Source organism: Gordionus sp. m RMFG-2023, chromosome 1, assembly GCF_954871325.1.
Source record: "Gordionus sp. m RMFG-2023 chromosome 1, tfGorSpeb1-WG-v2, whole genome shotgun sequence".
NCBI classification, from domain to species: domain Eukaryota; kingdom Metazoa; phylum Nematomorpha; class Gordioida; order Chordodea; family Parachordodidae; genus Gordionus; species Gordionus sp. m RMFG-2023.
This window is the reverse complement of record NC_088775.1, coordinates 62,454,534-62,476,296: the sequence shown is the minus strand read 5'-3', so window position 1 is coordinate 62,476,296 and position 21,763 is coordinate 62,454,534. Positions and strand designations below refer to the sequence as shown.

At 25.1% G+C, this 21,763-nt stretch overlaps 1 protein-coding gene across 3 annotated transcripts in view; it reads right to left on the bottom strand.

Annotated features, from left to right (window-relative positions):
* Positions 1–21,763, bottom strand: part of LOC135931521 (succinate dehydrogenase [ubiquinone] iron-sulfur subunit-like) — a 57,541-nt gene that overhangs the window by 20,920 nt on the left and 14,858 nt on the right. For 2 of the 3 annotated variants that reach the window (XM_065468694.1, XM_065468692.1), the window contains exon 5: positions 19,641–19,865. In XM_065468694.1, the coding sequence (XP_065324766.1) occupies positions 19,641–19,865 (225 nt within the window). Of the gene's footprint in view, positions 1–19,220; positions 19,538–19,640; positions 19,866–21,763 lie in introns of those variants that run through there. The other variant, XM_065468695.1, reaches the window with a different exon arrangement.

Here is a 21,763-nt window from a genome sequence, read left to right as displayed (position 1 = left end):
AAAATAAAGATGGGAAATTGATAATAAAAGAATAAGAAATAATGAATAGATGGAAAGAATATTTTCAGGAGCTCTGTAATGCCCACATACTACATCTAGACGGACACTACCCATGTCAAAACCTTGTACAACCTATAACAGAAGAAGAAATAATCACATGCCTCAAGCATATGAAAAACAACAAAGCTAGGGGTCCAGACGATATTCCAATAGAAAGCCTTAAAGCACTAGGAGATGATGGAATACATCTCCTCACAAATCTGTACAATAAAATACTTGGAAATGAAGAGGTTCCCCAAAATGGAGGCAGAGTTATCTAGTTCCTATCTTCAAAAATAAAGGGGATCCACACAATTGTCAAAATTACAGGGGCATAAAACTAATGTCACACTGTCTAAAACTATACGAAAAAATAATAGAAAAAAGATTAAGAGATATAATCGAAATAGGAGAGACTCAGTTTGGCTTTATGCCTGGAAGATCAACAACCGATACTATCCACGCAATTAGGCAAATGAGTGAAAAATATAGGGAAAAGAACAAAAAGCTATACATGATCTTTCTCGATCTAGAAAAGGCCTTCAATAAAATCCCAAGAAAACCTATCTGGTGGGCGCTACGCCACAAAAAGGTTCCCGAAAAATATATACGAACAATACAGGATATGTATATGGGCCATACAACAATGGTCCGTAGCACAACAGGTACTTCAGCAGACTTCACAATAGCCGAAGGAGTTCATCAAGGGTCGGCTCTCAGCCCACTTCTCTTCATTACAGTAATAGATGTATTAGCACAGTCTATACCTCAAATAGTCTGGTGAAATATGATATTTGCAGATGATAGTGATATTTGCCGAATATAAGGATGAAATGAAAGAAAGATTAGTGATTTGGATAAATATCCTAGAAACGCGCGGATTAAAAGTAAATAGAGAAAAGACGGAGTATATGGTGATAGGAGGAGATGAAACAGAGAGTATTGATATAAATGAATGGCAGATATCGGCAATTGAAAGCTGCAAATATTTGGGCTCCACTATACAAACAAACGGCACAATAGAAAAAGAGATAAAGAGTAAGATTAATCAAGGGTGGTTAAAGTGGAGATCTTTATCTGGAGTGCTATTTGACAAAAGAATCCCACACAAATTAAAGGGAAAAATTTACAGTTCCATAGTACAACCAACTATTCTATATAGTTCGAAAACATGGCCAACCAAACAATCAGACGAGAGAAGTCTACAAACTATGGAGATGAGAATGCTGAAGATGATTGCTGGGGTAACAAGAAAGATAAAGTGCGCCGTACAAGAATACTAAGTAGTTTAAAGATAGTGCCCATTAAGACTAAGTTAATGGTAAACAGACTTAGGTGGTATGGGCACACAATGAGGAGGCCTATGAACTACATAGGAAATAAAGTTGAGAGTTTGGAAGTGATGGGCAAACGTAAAAGAGGAAGGCCAAAACTTCAATGGGGCCATAAAGTTAGAGCCAATATAGAGAAGTATAAATTAGATAAAAGAGATTGTATGCATAACATAAAGTGGAGAGAGATGTTGAAGGAGCTTACCACCAGAAAAGGTGAAAGCTAAAGAGAAAAAAAAAATATATTGTAGGAAAAAAATATTTTTCTTGTATATAATATTTAATTTTTTAAGTAACGAGTAATCAGTTACTTTTTTGAATAGTCAGTAATTTTTTAAAAGGTAACGAGTAACGATAACGCGTTTCTTTTTTGTAGTAACGTTTAAATGATTATAAAAATGATCTATTCTTTTATATAATTTTCAGGGAATTTATTTATTATTGATTGAATGAGAATCTATAAAATTTTATGATGGGATAATCTATAATTGTCGATTCAAAGATTTGTAAATTATTTTTTAGATTTTATTCGTAAAAGTTAAGGCTCGGTCATAAATTATCAATACGGACGATATTGATTTTAAAATATTTTAGAATCAATACCATATTTATTTTAGATGGTATTGATTTTACAATACTACATCGGGTCTGAATTTTAGAAATTTTTCAAACATTTAATATTAAAACAAAAGTATTATATAACATTAATTCTATTAATTTTTTGTCTAAAGTTAAAATTAGGTTAAACCATGTTTAAAACATTTTTACATAGTCATTTTACTAGCTGTAATTATTAGAAAAACATTTTGATATTATTTAAATAAAATACATTATTAATAATTTTTTTAAGACTATATATAGAAAATTAGGTTGTCTAAAACTTGTTTAAGAGTTTTAAAACTTTAGGGAAAACTAACGTATCTTTGCTAGATTTTTTACTCCCCCAAAAAATGTTTAAGTGTTCGAATTAAATTTATTTTATTTTTTGAAGCAAGGTTAAGATGGAATATGATTAGAAATTTCCATGAAAATATCTTTTTTTTTTCTCCTAGAAATGGATATCTCAAAAATTTTATAAACTTGATAAATATTATACTAATATTTTAATTTTGCTTATCTAAAGATTGAAAATCAGGATAAATATGAAACTAGTTTAATTTCTTTATAAATATAAAGGTAAATTTTAATTTAAGAGTTTTCCCTATTATTTTAATATTCATTTTGAGACACCAAAATGAAAAAAAACTATTATTTATTCTAAGTTTATAAATATTAAATATAAATCATATAAAGGTATGGACATGGAACGTAACATTCCGAACATGTAACTTGAGTAAAATAAGTTAAGTTCCCGGAACAGAAAGTTCCAAAAAATAAAATAAAAATTATAATATAATTTATTACAAATATAGTATTAACATTTATAATGGTTTATTCATAAATATTAATTTTTATTTCCTTAATTCCAGTTTAATTTACATAACAATATTTAATGTTATTGTTAATAAACGGCTCGATTTGAGGCCATTTTAAAAAATGACTAACTCAGTATATTTTTTTATATTGTCAAATTTGCAGGGAAATCTCAAAGATGATATTTTAGAAGATGTTATGATTGATGGAGTGTAAAATAAATAAATCAAATAATAATTGTGTTATTTTGACTCAATATTTCTTAATGTTCTCCAAACCCTAAACTTAAACTTTTTTTAAATAAAAATTCCTGAACACGGATCCTTTTTTTCGTCAAGGGTTCATATCTCTGATCTGAGTAAAACTATTTTTATTATTTTTATTAGTCCTTTTAATTACCTACATTTTATAGGATATATACATCGAGAGTTTTTACCTTTTGTGGATCGGTTTAATCATGTCACCTCTATTAAAAATATATTCTTTATATATTTAGATTCAAATTTCAATAGTATATTTAAAAAAAAATTCATTTGAATGATTTCTTGTTAATTCTTTTAACTTTGTCACTACGGACATTTTTTTCCGCCCTTTTACTTAAGTGTAAAAGAGCATCAACATTAAATATTAAAAATTTTATCTATATTAAGTTTTACGATTTTAAACAATAAATAAAAATTGAAGCAAAAATTTATTTTCTAAGCTATATGGTATGGAGGGTATTAATTGATTCTTTACAGAGTATTCAGGGAAAACTCATCACTATAATCTAAGCCAAAATTAGGTAAATTATAATTGAACTGAAACATAATAGACTATCTTAACCTAAATCAGACCTGGCCTAATGATTTTACTTTTTTTAACTTCTTAAGTTTGCTAATATTATTATGTGATTGGTATTATATTTTTCAGGCATATAGTAAGGAATTTTCTACGGAAAGGGAGGAGGGTGGATAATTTTTTTTAAATTGAAATAATTTTGAACATTAAAAATGTATTAGTAGAACTAATCAATTAAAATTTAATAACCAATCATATAAAAAATGACAATTTCGAACAAAAATAATAAAATATTGGAAAATATCAAATAAAGAATGATTATAATAGACCGATATGCAAATCACAGTAAATAAAGAGTCAAACATTATATGATGATTTAAAAGTAAATCAAAATATCGGTTATAAATGAAAACTTTACTATTGCGCTTCAATAATTTGTTATGAATGAGGATCAAATCTCATTGTATATTAAGTAAAGCTAGTCTTTTCAATCGATTTTAAGGCCACTTCCAAACATGGTATTTTTTCTAATGCATACGATTTTACGTTTATTTTAATAACAAACTAGCTTGATTTTTCAAGTAACTATTTTTATATTAATATTCAATAAATGAAATGATTTTATGGGAAATTTTGTATCAGATTTGATAAATTTTATAGAGGCTCATGACAATTTATGGAACAAATGTAAGGCCACTTCCAAGCATGACGTTTAAAACTTTTTCTAAGCATGTTTTTCGTAATATTTTTTACGAAAAACAAGCAACGATTTATATTATACAGCTGATTTTTTATACAAATTAAACTTATAACAAGATATTTTATTTCGAGACATAAAACGAAAAGTAAGTATAGTCTACAAAGAAAGAGATCTGTATATGATCTATATTAATTTATATGATTCCCAATTCTTTCACTATCTTGAACTATCCAGGAATGTTTTCTATTAAATACTTAACAAAATTGAAAATAAAATTAGGCATATATAAAGAAATGCAAAAACAACAATATCTCCTGAAAAAAATCTATTTGTTATTTTAAGGTGATATAATTAGTTATTAATATATATAAACCATTTAAGATACTTAAGAACAGGCCTTAATTACTCTCAACTATCCGACAGCAGCAGAATAAGCAAAAGTTGCATTGCTACTATCATTCTAGAGATATGTGATGCTATATGGAAAATTATAAAAGATATTCATATGCCAGTTATAACTAGAGAACATTGGGAGAAGGTATTATAAATTTAAATTAATATATTTTTAGATTGAACAAGAATATTTTGAGAAACATGGATTTCCAAACTGCCTTGGCTCATTGGATGATAAGCACATAAAAAATAGTCCTGCAAAATCTGGAACCCTTTTTTACAATTTGTTAAGTAGTTGTAATTGTTTTTTTTATTATTTATAATTCTTCTTTTAAACTACTTGTTTTTTTGGTAATGACATTCAAATTTTAAATTGTTTTTCTTTTTTTTTGAACTACACTAATTCTAATTGTGAATGACATTATATTAGTTACAAATTTTATATAAAAAGATCTAATTTCTTTTTATATTTTGAGTGAAAAATAAATTTTATTCTTTATCAAAATTAATTTGATGTTTATTTTCCTCCGAATCTTATGTTCAATCTTCAGAAAACTACACAATTATAGATCTTTTAAATTAATAGTGTTACTTGGTTTAGCTGATAGCAATTGCCAATTTATATATATATATGTAGGATCTTATGGAAAACAAAGTGATGGCGGCATTTTCTAAAATAGTAGATTATATCAAAGTATATTTTTAATATTAAGAAATATTTTTTAATCATTTTAGAATTAAAAATCAAACACTTTTTTCCTCCTTCTAAACCTATGCCAAATAATATCATTGTTCCACGTGTAATTATTGCTGATTTAGTCTTCCCCCCTAAATAATTATCTTATGAAATATATCCTATGAAAAATACAGGTCATAAGAAAATATTATAATATAAGCTAAGTAATGCTAAAATGTCCATTGAATGCACATTTGGTATAGCTACTGCTAAATTTGACATTCCTATAGATTGCTCAGTTGAAAATGGTGATAAAATAATATGTGCAATCACTCTACATAATATTATTATTGATTATTTAATTGATTACACACCTAATATTATACCTATTCCTGAAAATTTAGGGATCAGAGAACTTTAAACGCATCAAGTAAGAATTCAAGAGAAATAAGAGAGATTTATTTAAAGACTATTTTAAAACATTTTAAATCATTATGTGTATAGAAATCATTAATTTTAACTTGAGCTTAAGTATTCTTTTATATGCCAATACAATATCAATAAGGAATAAATTTTTTATTAGTTATTTATTAAATAAGATATGTGTATAAAAAATAAAAAATATATTACAAAGCTATTTAATTTTTTTTTATAATATCATCAACATTTTGTATGATGAAGCTTCCATAGAAGCAAGGGAAGAATTGATTCTCTTAAAATTTTTTCGACGAAATTCTTAAATAAACTTAATATATATAATATGTTATAAAAAACTAATCTGACTTCGTAAAAAAAACTAATATAATTTTTATAACGTTAAAAATATTAATATTATTTACTATGTTAAGAATTACTATTATTTTTACTACGTTAAAAAATTTACTATTATATTTACTACGATAAAAAAAATATACATGAGGGAGGCAAATTTAATATTGCTAATTTTTTTTTAATATATAAGGCTGTGTCCTAAATATTAAAAATTACATAAAAATTATATCGCGCAATTTGCGCGAATCTAACAAAAAAAAAATATAAGCCATTTTTGATGGAAAATTAAAATGTTGGCCTAAATGATATTTTCGATTTTGCGCAAATGACGTGCTTCTTAAAAATTTTACGATTCGTAAAACTTTAATCATTTTATCATTAAACTTTTGCAAATTGAGGGAATAAAAATGGCGAACGAATATCAATTGATGGAAAATATAAGACCTTATAGACATAAGTGGTGTAGTGACCTTAAATATAGAGATACAGCTGCAAGTAAAGTCAAATGGGGAGAGATTATATAAATATTATTTTATATTTTAGGTTCAGGAGCTGCTATGATGAACAGCAAGCACCTTAAATTTGTTGAAGATTTTTACTGGCTAAAAGAAAATGCGGAGGATATATGTAAGCACACTGAAGCAAGTTTCAGTTTGAAACAATCTAAGGATGCTATTAATATATAAATATCTCTACATGTATTATAACATGAAATTAAAACTATATAATAATCTATATTTTAGGATTATGAGCCAAACATTCAAGATATGTTTATGTACAAATATCATCACAAATATTATAACATTAAATTAGAACTATATAATAATCTATATCTTAGGATTATGAGCCAAACATCCAAGATATGTTAAATGTACAAATATTACAACATTAAATTAGAACTATATAATAATCTATATCTTAGGATTTAGAGCCAAAGACACAAGATATGTTTAATGATACAGTCAATCAGAAACAAATTTTTGAATTTAAAAACTTTTCTATGGTACATCTTCACTAAATTTTTATTTAAACATGTTTTTAATACTTATTTTAACATATTTTCTTCAAAAAAATTCAAAAAACTTATAAAATAACGATTATGACAATTGTCACTTTTCTATGTTACATTTTCACTAAATTTTTATTTAAACATCTTATTAATACTTATTTTAACATATTTTCTTCAAAAAAATTCAAAAAACTTATAAAATAACGATTATGACAATTGTCAATTTTCTATGGTACATCTTAACTAAATTTTTATTTAAACATGTTATTAATACTTATTTTAACATATTGTCGTCAAAAAAATTCAAAAAACTTTAAAAATAACGATTATGACAATTGTCACTTTTCATTGGTACATTTTCACTAAATTTATATTTACACATGTTATTAATACTTATTTTAACCTATTTTCTTCAAAAAACTTATAAAATAACGATTATGACAATTGTCACATTAAAATATTATCCTTAAAAAGATCATATAAAATCATCAATTCATAAAATCCACCTAATTTAACAAAAAATAGATAATTTAAAAAAAATGATAAAAAAATTATAAAAGATTTCACCTAAAAGATTGTTTATTTATCTAATAAAATTTACAATATATAATTCCTCAATAAAAGATGTATTTACAAAGAAGATTGTGAAAATCACTAATAAATTATATTAAAAAGAATATTACATTTTTATAATATAGCAGCATATTAAATAACATCAGAGAAGAGAAGAGAAGAGGAGAAGAGATATTAAATCATATCATGTTTATTTGTTGATAATAATAAAATATTTACATTAAATATAAATAAAATAAATTATTTTACTAAAATAAATAAATAATATTTAATACTAAGCATCGATGCAGAATTTTGACTAATTTAATTTTAGCAGATTTATATAGGCTTAGTTAGACAATTTTTAGGCTTAGCTGATTTTTAGACTTACCTAATTAGGCTTAGCCGATTTTTAGGCTTAGCCTAATTAGGCTTAGGCGTAGTTTTTAGCCGATTTCGCAACACTAATTATAATTATAAAATTGCAAATTTATATTTATAAGAAAAAATTAAAATTTCCATGATTCACAGGAAATTTATGTTCACGCCCGGGAAAAATTTTGGGAAGGCCCGTCACGCCCAATAATTTAAAATTTATTCACACTCACGCCGTGACCCACCGTGACACGATGGGTCACGCGTGCCCGCGCCAACCTCTAGTTACAATTGTAATTATATTATTGAAAATTTATTAAGATTATTAGAGTTGTATAAAGAGTATCTGTATCTATATACTATTTCAAATGTATCTGTATCTTTATATAATTTTTAAGATACATTTTGATATACTTTTATTTAACGCTTTTTTATCTAAAAAATAAAATATTTAGTTTCAAATTTTATCTCATATGTATGAGGATATAATTTAAATAATAAATATTATTATAAAAATATTAAGAATAATATAATAAATATCTATATATATAATCACCGTAATCAAGAAATGAACGTTTTCGTATATCCTTAATGTTGATTTTTATTTTTCTCATCAACTTTCCTATCTTCTTAATGTTAATTTTTCTCATCAACTTTCCTATCTTCTTAATGTTAAATAAATCGATGGAGACTATATCTCTCTAATGTTAAATTTTAAGAAAATTTTTTGTATGTAACGGGATTCGAACACTTTATTATTTTGATATTATTTTATATTTTTATTGGCTAATTATCTATTTTTATTGGTTTATTCTTATTTCATTGGTTTAAATTTATTTTCTATCTATTTTATTGGTTGTAATTTATTTTCTTTGTTTTTAATTAATAACATTTTTAATTATCGATCTTTTTTTAATTAATGATTTTTAAGAAGATAAAATATGGAAATATTATGAATTAAATCTACAAAACACTTAGCCATATTCAAGAAATGAACGTTTTCCTATCTTTATAACGTTAATTTTTGTATCAACTTTCATATCATAACGTTAATTTTTATTTTTTCTATCAACTTTCCTATCTTCTTAATTTTAAATAAATCGAGGGCTTTTATTATCTCGGTAATGTTAAATTTTTTTTTAAAATTTTTTTTTCTTACTCCGGGATTCGAACTCGCGCCTTAATTTCAAAGACAAACGTTCATACCGTAAGGCAAACGTTCTTACCGTTCAGCCCCTTTAAGCTTTATGTTTTGTTATAAAAATCTTTATTTATATTTGATTTTTTAAAATTAACTAAAATTAATCAATATTTATTTTTTCCATTGGATTATTAAGCTCTCATACTATTGGTTTAAATTTATTTTCTTTATTTTTTATTGGCTAAAATAAAATATTTTTAATTATTCCATTTTTAATTAATTTATAACGACCATTTTATTTTTTAAAAATGGAATATTAAAAATAGCAATCTATTTTCAACCACAAGTTTAATTTTTATTTAATATATTTTAACTATTTTAAGGAAACATTTAAATCAACGGTAGTTGTGTTAACAGTTATTTCAGGTAATAATTGTTTTTTTTAAATATTTTAAGAATAGTCTTTTTTAAGAGGTTGGGGAATGAGAATTTTTTCATTACTTTTATGGTCGTTGTTACCAGTTATTTCAAAATAATATCCAATTTTTATTCCTTATATAACCCCCTTCTCTCTTCAGGCCAGGTCCGATCCATTAAATGTAATGCTTTGCTTTAAGCTAAAATATATTTAATACATAAAATTCCCAAGCAAGGTCCAAGGCCATAATAATTTTGGAAAAAACCCCCAAGCCCAACCAACGATATAAAAATTTTGGTAGTTGAGAACTGGAATAAAATATATAAAAAATCTTAATGAATTTAAAAATACAATCAAAATCAGATTTTCGTGGGCCTTGATTTTTTGATCAGGCTAGCCCAGGCGTTAGAAAATTTGTTTTAGGTCAATGTCTGACCCATAGTTAATAAAAAAAAATTGCCAAACGTCCAAGTTGAATTTCCAAAGCTCAGCCAACCTATTATGACTAAATGCTATTTTTTGAGTAAAAATATTTTAATAGACTTTTACCAGAGTTCCCTATAAATATTCTGTGTTAAATATTATGATAACCTTCTTTGCTCTTTGGGCCAGGTCTAATCCATTAAAATACATTTAAAGCTATTCAAATGCTATTTTTTGAGTAAAAATATATATAGATTAGCTTTTAGCAGAGGATGGGGAATGAGAATTTTCTCATTACTTTTATGGTAGTTGTTACCAGTTATTTCAACATAAATTAATTACAAATTATATTATTAAGAAAACGTTTTACAAATTTAATAAGTATTTTAAATGGCATATTTTAAATTTCTTCAATAGTTATATTAGATTAATACGAATATATTACATATCTATATGTGAAATTATAATAAATTTTAGTATATAATTAAAAATAGAATTTTAGAAATTTAATAAATATTTTAAATGGCAATAAAACATCGTAATATTAAATACATAATACAAATATATATCTTATAAATTATATTATTAAACAGACACTACAAATTTAGTTCAAATACTTAATTTTCCTATACTTAAGTAATTTATTTATGTTTTTTGCTACGGTTTGGATCTTCATTTTTTAAATAAAACATTAATAGCCATTTTTGGGATTTTACTGGTAACAAAATTGGGAACATCCCTTTTTTTGGCGATTTATTGTTTAGCGATTTAGAACCGATACCGGCACGCGGCGTTAATTCCGCGCTTATAGTATATGGTTGTAAATTATTATATATTTTTTTTCACATTTTTGTCTCTTTTTCCTATATTTCTACCTTCTTTTATTCATTCTTTGCTCATCTCTTTGCTCCCCTAAAACCCATCTCCCACCTTCACGCGGTGGGGAGCGAACAGCAATGCTAACGGGAGCTCTGGTGTTATTAGTTATTATTATGCCCTTCGAGAAAGGCGGGTAATAATATTTTCCCAATATTTAAATCAGAAATTAAGAATATTTTATAAATTTTATAAGGTACAATTTTAATATCCAATATTTAAGAACATTAATTCCCGTCATTCTTGACGGGCTATCAACTAGTATATATAATATTAACTTATATAAAAAAAGATATAAATATTCTTTTTTTCTCAATTATATCTATAGATATCAGCTCAAGATTGTGAAGGATATTTATATCATGCAAAGGAATTTATACCTTGTTTAGCCATGACGCCTATTAATATAAACAATACTATTGACGCACAAAATTATTTTAAGCAAATAAATTTATTTAGAATTTTGTAAAATATAGATATTACGTTAAATTTTAATGAATACATTATAAGTTTAATGTAAAAAAATTTTTTTAAATTTTAAATCTATTTTTATTTCATTGAAAAAAACTTATTAAAAAATTTAAAATCTAACAATAACTTTTATAATTCAGAACTTGATTGATCATTTTACTCAAAAACAAAGACGAATTCTACTTGTTTATATATTTTAATTTTTTTATGGTTTGACTAAATAAAAATGAAAAAAATTTTCGATTGCCTTTCTAGTAGCAAACTTGACGCTTCGTCACTGATTTATATAATTATAAATCATAGTTTGAACATATATTTTCATAGTTTTTTAATTTCACTTGGTACATTATTTACACTATCTACCAAAGACAAGCACCATATTCTATCTGAATCATTGTCGATTTCCAACATCTTATCAAAATATTTTCCCGTAGGATCTTTTTTTACCCTAACCTTCTTTACTGGTTTTATATTCTCATTATTATTTGTGATTCTGTTAAACGTTTTTTGGGGAATAATGGAAATAGTAATAAATGATATTGAATCATACCATTTCCATGGAGTGCTAGATTTAGCAGCATCCCCTGAATTTATTTCTTCTCTTTTTTTCATTTTCATTAAAACATTGAATTCTTCCATTTTAATTTGTATACATTTGGGGATGAATTAAGCATTTTAAATATTTAATAATTTATATAGGATATAGATAAATAATTTTATTAAATAAAGATTTATGTTGTTTTGATTTATTAAAAGAAATATTAATTATTTTATATATTATAAATTATTAAAATTCATTTTCCAAATTAATACTTACTAATAAATAGTAATTAAAAAGTCCATTAATTAAAAATTATTATTATAAAGTAGTCAACATTAGGTGATTCAAAATAAAGTCTTGTTTTACTTGCACATAATGTCCATAGTTCATCGACTATTAATCTATTAGAAAAATTATCATTAGGCCACTTCCAAACACGACGTTTTTTTCAAAGCAATAAATAACAAATGCTTAATAGTTATGTGCTTCCAAACAAAACGTTTGATTAATGCATACGATTTTACGTTTATTTTAACAACAAACTAGCTTGATTTTTTTAACGATTAAGTGACGTCTGATACGATTGAAATGAAAAATAATTATTTTTATAATAATATTGAATAAATGAAATGATTTTAGGGGAAATTTTGTACCAGATTTGATAAATTTTGTAGAGGCTCATGAAGATTTATGGAACCAATGTAATGATAATTTTTCTAAATCGATGAACTAAGGACATTATATGCTAAAAAGTAGAACAAGACTATTTTGAATCACCTAATGTTGACTACTTTATAAAATCAATAGACATTTTAATTAAATACTATTTATTAGTAAGCATTAATATGGAATATGAATTTTGATAATATATAAAATAAAATATTTCTTTTAATAAATCATGACAATATATATTTTTATTTAAATAAAATTATTTATCTTTCTATATAAATTATTAATTATTTAATAGACTTAATTCACCCCCAAAGGGCTTCTTTTTTAAAGGAAAGGAGAAAGAGAGAAGAAATACATTCAGGGGATACTACTAAATCTAGCACTCTGTTAAAATGGTATGATTTATCACAAATAATAATGAGAATATAAGACCTACAAAAAAGGTTAGGGTAAAAAAAGATACTGTGGGAAAATATTTTGATAAAATGTTGGAAATCGACAATGATCCAGATAGAATATCGTGCTTGTCTTTGGTAGATAGTATAAATAAAGTACCAAGTGAAATTAGCTATGAAAATAAATGTTCAAACTATAAATTAATTTTAATAATTGTAGTCCCACCTCGGTTTTTATATAATATTTTATTTTATATTATTTTAATTTAGTATTTTAACGCTATGTATTATTTTACACGAAAGGAAAAAATAAAGAATTATCAAACTATAAATGATAGTTTGATTATAATATTATAATACAAAATGTTGATGCTATTATAGAGAAAAATTAAATAGTTTTGTATTATATTTTTTAATTTTTATACACATATCTTATTTAATAAAATACTAATAAAGAATTTATTCCTTATTGATATTGTACTGGCATATAAGAGAATAGTTAAGCTAAAGTTAAAATAAATGATTTCCATACACATACAAAATAGATGTATATTTATATAAAATGTTAAATTATACATAAATTCAAGAATTAAAATATAAATAAATCTCTTATTTCTCTTGAATTGGTACTTGATGCATTTAAAGTTCTACTAATCCCTAAATTTTCAGGAATAGGCATAATATTAGGTGTGTAATCAATTTTATCATAATCAATATATTAAGTAATACAGTAATTGCACACATTATTTTATCAGCATTATCAAATGAGCACTCTGTAGCTTTAGAAAGAATGGTAAATTTAGCAGTTGCTATACCAAATGTGCATCTACTTAACTTATAATTATAATGTTTTTCTCCTGGACTGGTATTTTTCATAGGATAAGGTTTCATAAAATAATTTTTTAGGGAGAACGCTAGATTAGCAATAATTAAATGTGAAACCCTAGATCCAAACCGAACCTCAACCGAACCATTAAACCGCTAAAAACCGGTATTTTTTATCGAATCTAAACCAAAAAAATTTGTAGCTGAACCTGAACCGAATGAGCCGGTTTGAGCCTCATGATTTCATGCTTATAAAATAATGTGTACGTTATTACTAATATATGCAAACATTTTAATTATATTCGAATTTAAAGATAATTATCAATCACATTTGAAGCGTCATAATTTTTATGAACTTAAGTATGTTGCATTTTACAACATTTTTTAAATATTTTAAGCTTATAAATTATAATGCCTAGAGAAATATTAAATCCAATATATAAATTATTCAGGTTAATGATGCTTACTACCTTAACTATCAAATTTATATTTTGTTTATTTTATATTTGGATAGGCACTACCAAATATATTTATAATATATATTTGAAAAGTCGTGAATTTTGGAAAGCGTCTCTGGCCTAGTCGGCAAGAACATTGCTTACCAATCCGATTTTTATGGGTTCGAATCCCAGCAATGATCATATATTTTTTCTTAATCTAACTTGTTGGTTCCGTCCTTGGGGGGATGATAAATATACGACCGGACTCGACCACGTGATTTCGTTATAATATATGTTAAACATTTTAATAAATTTAATAGTATGTATCAAATAAAAATTGTAAAATCACAATTCGCTCGGTATTGCTTTAGGTAGTAAGCATCCTTAACCAATAATTTACATATAGTATTATAAATGATACATCAAATCTGATATCATACTGGCAGTGCCGGCTACCTAATTTAGTGTGGAAAAATGTTTCTTAACAATTAAATTTATACTATCTCCTTATAGATGTAATTTGAGTGAGACGAATCTTGAAAATATATAAATTGAACGGCTCAATAAAAAATTTTAGGTAAATAAAGTTAAATAATTAAATATTATTTTATAGTGTGCAATTAATAAAAATGAAGGTTTTATGTATGTGTTTTTTTTAATGATGAAATAAAAAAAATATTCTTCTCTATTCATAATTCGAATGTAGGCTTGAATACAAAAATGTTCAGAGGTTCGAATCGAACCGATATGTTTATTTCGAACAGAACCTGAATCATTTTTTTATCCGAACCTGTAGATCCCTATGTGGAACAATGATATTATTTGACATATATTTAGGAGGAGGAATAAAAAGTGTTTAATTTTCTAATTCTAAAATAATTAAAAAATATTTATTATTATTAAAAATTTACTTTAATATAAACTACTATTTCTGAAAGTGCCACCATCACTTTGTTTTCCATAAGATCCTACATCTATATATATAAATTGGCAATTGCTATCAGAAAAACCAAGTAAAATTATTGGTTTAAAAAATCTATAATTGTAAAAAAGGGTTTCAAATTTTGGAGGACTTTATATTTTTATGTGCTTATCATCCAATGAGCCAAGGCAGTTTGGAAATCCATATTTCTCAAAAATTCTTGTGCAATCTAAAAATATATTATTATCTAAATTTTTAATACCTTCTCCCAATGTTCTATAGTTGGAACTGATCTAATATTGTGGTTATTATTGCATCATCGGCAATTAAATTATAATAGCCCAACAATTTATCACATGCTACTTTGAAACTATTGTTAAAGGATTTATGGAAACCAGGTTTTTCATTTTTTAGATATTCAAGAATTAAAATATAATAAGGTATAACCAAATTATAAGTAGGATAATTCTCTCCACATATCATATTTGTAGTTTCATATAAAGGCAATAGGATAGAAGATCCTCCCATTCTTCCTATATGTTATCAAAGTATTATATTATTACCTAATTATAAATTTTAGTTTACTTCTGATATTTGTTTTTCTTGAAGAATTTTAATATTAGTTATTAATTAACTAATTTTGTTATAGCAGGCTTTAGCAATAAGCCCCTTTCAATCATTTGGTAGATTCCACCTTATTTCACAATCCAATTTTGGTTTTAAAAAATTTAGGGGAGGGTGTAGGGAACTACTTATATTTTTTAATAACTTTAATTTTTTAGGGGAATTATGAATCATTCTAATAATGTTTCTTAGTTTTAGAATTGAAGGATCTAAAATTTTTAAAATTTATTTGGATATTAAATTAATTACATGGGCAAAGCATCGGATGTGCCCTATTTTTATTAATGGATATTTTAAAGAAAATGTATCAATAAATGTTTTATTATTAGTTGCATTATCTAAAGTTATATAAAAATTTTTATTCTCTAAATTATAATTTTTAATTATTTTAACAAAGGCTTTAAATATTTATTCACCTGAATGTGTTTCATTTATTAGACTGACATCCAAAATTATGTTATTTATTTTAAAATTATCATCAATAATGGGCTGTTAGCCCTAAAAAAGGAACCTGTGTTGGGCTAGTCCAAATGTCAGATGAAAAATTAATCTGACTTTTATTTTTAGATATTATTTCCTTTACCAACTGTTCTTTTTCTGCAAATGTATTATACATGTGCAATTTAAGAGTATTGGAGCATATTGATTTTACTGAACAATCAAGATCACTTATAAAACTTTTAAAATCATTTGAATTAATAATTTTAAAAGGTATATTATTATTTATATAATTTTAATAAATTATCCTTAAAATTAATTTTTCTTGAAGAATTTGGTGTAGACTTTAAAAAAATGTCAATTATATTATTTTTTTTTACTAAGGTGTGAATAAAACCTATTATAATGATTAATAAGAGGAGATGTTATTTTGCCTTTACATTTTATAATACTCTTGCAATGATTGCAAGCAGCCTTTTCACCGTCTTTAAAGATTTAATATTGATCCCATATGATTGCTCTCTTTTGTGAGGAAATTTTCTCATATTCAACATCAAGCATAATTTTATCAGAAGCATTCTCCTCTAACATAATTAGGCAAGCTAACATAATTAATGTAGAGATGTATTATATTTTTATATACCTCTGGTTTGTGTAATTTTTAATATAATTTATTATGAGATTCAAAAAATAAACTTTTGGTGAGATTCAAAAAATGTGGTATTAAATTTTCACTTCAGAAATTTTTAAATTTTTGCTAGAATTTTTATAAACACAAACACATAACCTGTCAGATTGGCAGGTCAACAAATAGAAATGACAAATGTTATATTTATTAAACAATTTATTAAATATTACGTATTCAGATAAAACAAATAATTTATTATTCGTATTCGTAATTATTTGATTAGATTTGAATTATTTTTGAATATGCCTATTGTATATTATTAAAAAGAAATAATTGAAATAAAAAATACTATCTTTTAAAAAAATGAATATAACATTTTTAAGGTTTTGTTGGTAAATTTAAATTGGAACATTAATCTGATAAAGTAAAAAAACAGAAATATAGAACGGAACGTTTAGTAAATTTATGGAACGAGAACGGAATCCTCCTGGAACGGGCTATAACATTACTAAAAAATATTAAAATTATAGGGTTTCCCATTCAAAAAAGGAAAAGTCCCAATCAAAAAAGGAAAAGTTCAATCATAAAAGGAAACCAATCAAAAAAGGAAAAGGGTCAAACATAAAAGGAAAACGTCAGATCAAAAAAGGAAAAGTGTCAATTAAAAAAGAAAAAGTCCTAAAGGCTTAGGAAAAAGTCCGATTAAAAAAGGAAAAGTGTCAAACAAAAAAGGAAAAGGTTCAATCGAAAAAGAAAAGTTTCAATCAAAAAAGGAAAATAGTTATTTTTTTAAAAAAATTATAAATTTTTATTTTTCTTACTATATCTTTTCTCAATTTTCTTCTCATTTTCGATGATTCTTTTGTCTTTTTAAAAATAATTTATAAATTTTTCGTTATTTTTCTTCACCTCTCTGCTCCATATTTTCAACAATTCTTTACTTTTATTTTGATTTTTTATGTTTTTTTCTCCTTGTATTGTAATCTTTTACATACATTTCTAATCTTTTCAATCTCTTTAGGTCATTTTTAATCTTTATTTTTTTTGATTTTTTTTCTTCTCATTTTTGATAATTCTTTGTCTACTCCAAAATTTAATTGAAAAATTAATATAAAAATAATTTCTTTACCCTAATCCTAGAGAAATCTCTTTTATTGCTTAGAATTTTTTTTATATATTTTGAGTTAAGAAAAATTAAAAGCCTTAGCCCTATTTTCAAAAAAAAATGTTTAACTTAATTTCCAGGTTCAACCAAATCTGTCTAAAGGCCGATAAATATAAAATTGTAATTTTTATCAAACTCCATTCTCGATATTGCAACTGATGTAATTCATTTAAGATAATATATTCGCGATCATACACTTGCGATAACGCATTCGCTATAATAAATAAGCTTTCACATTTTCGAGATAATGCATTTGCGGTAAAGCGTTTGCTGCAATGCATTCGCGATAATTCATTCGCTGTAATGTAATCGCTATAATACATTCGCGGTATTATATTAGCGCTAATGCAATCGCTTTAATATTTTCGCTGTATTATATTCGCTATAATGCATTAGCGGTAATGCATTTGCAATATTATATTCACGATAATGTATTCTAGGTAATGCATTCGCTATAATAATATTTCGCGTTAATCGACATTCGCTGTAATGCATTCGCGATAATACATTTCGCGCTAAAATTTTCGCGGTATTGACATGTAACCTTATTGACAGATTATTTTTAAAGGTTTCTTCTACTATATAAAAAATTTGAAGCCCTTCTTTGACATTATAAATTGAAAAATATAAAGAATTGGTAAAGGACTAAATTAGGTAATATTAATCATAATTTCTTATCAAGGATAATTTATGCAATATTAATGAATTTATGTAATATATATTTTTTGTATGAAAATAGCCCAAAACGTTAATTTAATCGGTGGAGGAGGGGGAGCAAAAATATTACCCTAATAAACAGGGATCTGGAATGGATAAATTTTTCATCTTTTTTTAATTTTAAAAAAACTTTTAACATCATCTTTATAATTTTATAATTAAAAAATATAGCTTTTAAGACATCCTAACAAAAAAAAGTAAAACTTCTGAGAGAAACTATAATGCAAAACGAAAAAAAAATATCAAATTCTTATTCCATCAATTATATTTTTTAAAATTCTTCATTTTTTATTTTAATAAGTTTTAAAAATTTATTGAATAGAATTTATCAATATTTCAAAATTTGTAAAAAAATCAATCAATATCACAGTGTTACTTAGTAAGAATTTTAAAAAATAACAATTGATTTAAAATAAAATATGATTAAGTTTTTGTGTATATTTTTTTCAGTAACTTATTTGTACTATAATTATCGATGCTAGGTGTCTAAATATGGAATCAGTGCAACTCTGAAATTATTCAAATTTTAGTTTTCGAAGTATTTACATGAATATATAATTTTAACATATAATATGGTATATATATCGTTTAATCTCGGAGAGCCAAGAATTAAAAAAACGATTTTTATTGAAGAATTTTTAATTACTAATCTCCAAATAAATTAAGACCACGTAAATTTTTCGGATCGGGCCTGGCGCAATACCTATTACCCTATTTATCTGGGATGGGACAAACTAATAATTAAAAAATACGGACCAAATCGGGTATATCGGGCGCGATGCAGACTTCTACTTTCAATAACCTGTTGAAGATTACATACAAGTATAAATGTGAATTATGTATGGAAAGGGAAAATGAGAAAAGCGATTATATTAATTTAATATGAATATGACAAAATTATTTACCTTTGGACATGTCTTAGTGCAATTAAGAATGGTATGACACTTGAAAAGTTTCCATTTGCCTTCAAGCTTTGCTAATCTTTCATGCGTAGCTTGATCGCGTGAGTCAATTATCCATCTATATGCCTGCATTAATGTGGCCGGACCTAGATATTTGTCACTATTCCACCAATAACTTGGGCACCCGGTAGAACAACAAGCACAAAGAATACATTCATACAATCCATCCTACATTATTAAAGGATATATATTATTTTTTGTGAACAAATAAGAAATTGCTATATATTACAAATTAGCTTATTCTATATTTACATAGAATTTATTCGCGAAAACATAAATTTCTGTATAACGCATGATTGTTTTCTTAATGCAAAAGTGATTAGATATTATAATTCCTAAAAAAATTACGAATCCGAGTTGTCTTTATGGGCTGGGCCGATTCATAATTTTTTTTAAATTATAATAACAATTAATGATTGGAAAATCATGGGACTTTAGTTTTGAAGGGCTCTTCCTCTATCTATAGCCCTTTCTCCAATAAATAAATAACATCAACAATTTACCATTTGAGCTCAGGCTAGTATGGTTAGAAATCATCACAAGGAAGCTTTTTTTTACATCAATCAACAGATATTCATTTGAGATATGTAGGACATACAGTATGTATATAAATCAACATTTTAAATATTTTTTCAAAATACTTATTTTTTTAAAAAATATATTTTATTTTGCAATAGTTTCTCCTTATATAATACTTACTAATAAACCGTCAAGAATGACGGAGTTGAGGAGTAATTAGTTTGTGTATATGGTACTAAATATACTTTATTAATATATTTTATAAAAATATTAAAATTTAGGAGAAAAAGAAGTAAATTTGTGAATCACACCTCATAAGATATTCTTAATTTAAATTATGATGACCAATCTTTCTTGATAATCAAAATGAAAAATATATAACTAAGAGTACCAGAGCTCCCGTTAGTCAGCATTGCTGAACCCGTCATAATTGACGGGGAATGAGAATTTTCTACTCTTATGATAGTTATTACCTATTATTTAAAATAATATCCAATTTTTATTCTTTATAACCCCCCCCCCTTCAGGCCAGGTCTAATCCATTAAAACTAAGTCTAAATGCTATGTTTTGAGTCAAAATATATTTAAAGCTTTTACTTGATACCCATATCAATATTATTTGTTAAGGTATTACTGATCACCTATGCCTAATATTTTAATATTGGAAAAATTTCCAAGCAAGGTCCAAGGCCATAATAATTTTGGAAAAATTTCCTCAGCCCCAACCAAAGATCATAATAATTTTGGTAGTTGAGAACTAGAATAAAATATGGGCCTTGGTTTTTTGATCAGGCCAAGCCCAGGCCTGCAAAAAAAATTTGTTTTAGGTCAATGTCTGATCCATAGTTAATAATAAAAAGCATAATAATTAGAAAAATTTTACCCAAGCCCAGCTCAATATAATTTATGGAAATATTTTCCAAGCCCAGCCTGACCCATTATAATTTGAAAAGATTCTTCTCAAAGGTAATAATTTTGAAATTTTTTTCCCAAGCCTAAAAAAAATATAGATATAATTAAATTATTTTATCAATATGTTTTCATATATAAGAAGAATTGTATTATAAAATTGAGTTGGAAAGAACGTTTGCCTATGTAATGTTAAGTCTGGGGATCGAATCTCATTAATGTAAAAAAAATTTCCTTTTATTAAAAATAATTTAATATTAAAAAGGTATATAGTCTCCTTAGATTTATTAACATTAATATAGGAAAGTTGTTAGAAAAAATATAATAAACATTAAGATAATAGGAAAGTTGATAGAAAAAATAAAAATAACATTCAGATTATATGAAAACGTTCATTTCTTGATTACGGAGATTATATTAAGTAGTATTGCAATTCGGAATCTCACAATTTAAAATCATTTGTTTAAATTAAATATAATTTTACAGGAAATTCCAGCATATATGCAGCACGTATATAAGTTTCGGACAATTTCGCAGTGAACTTTTGAGCCACTTAAAACTTATATATACCTTTCATAAGTTAAAAAATTCAACAAAATTCATGGTAAAACTATCTAAAATATAAAGAGAGGGTACTA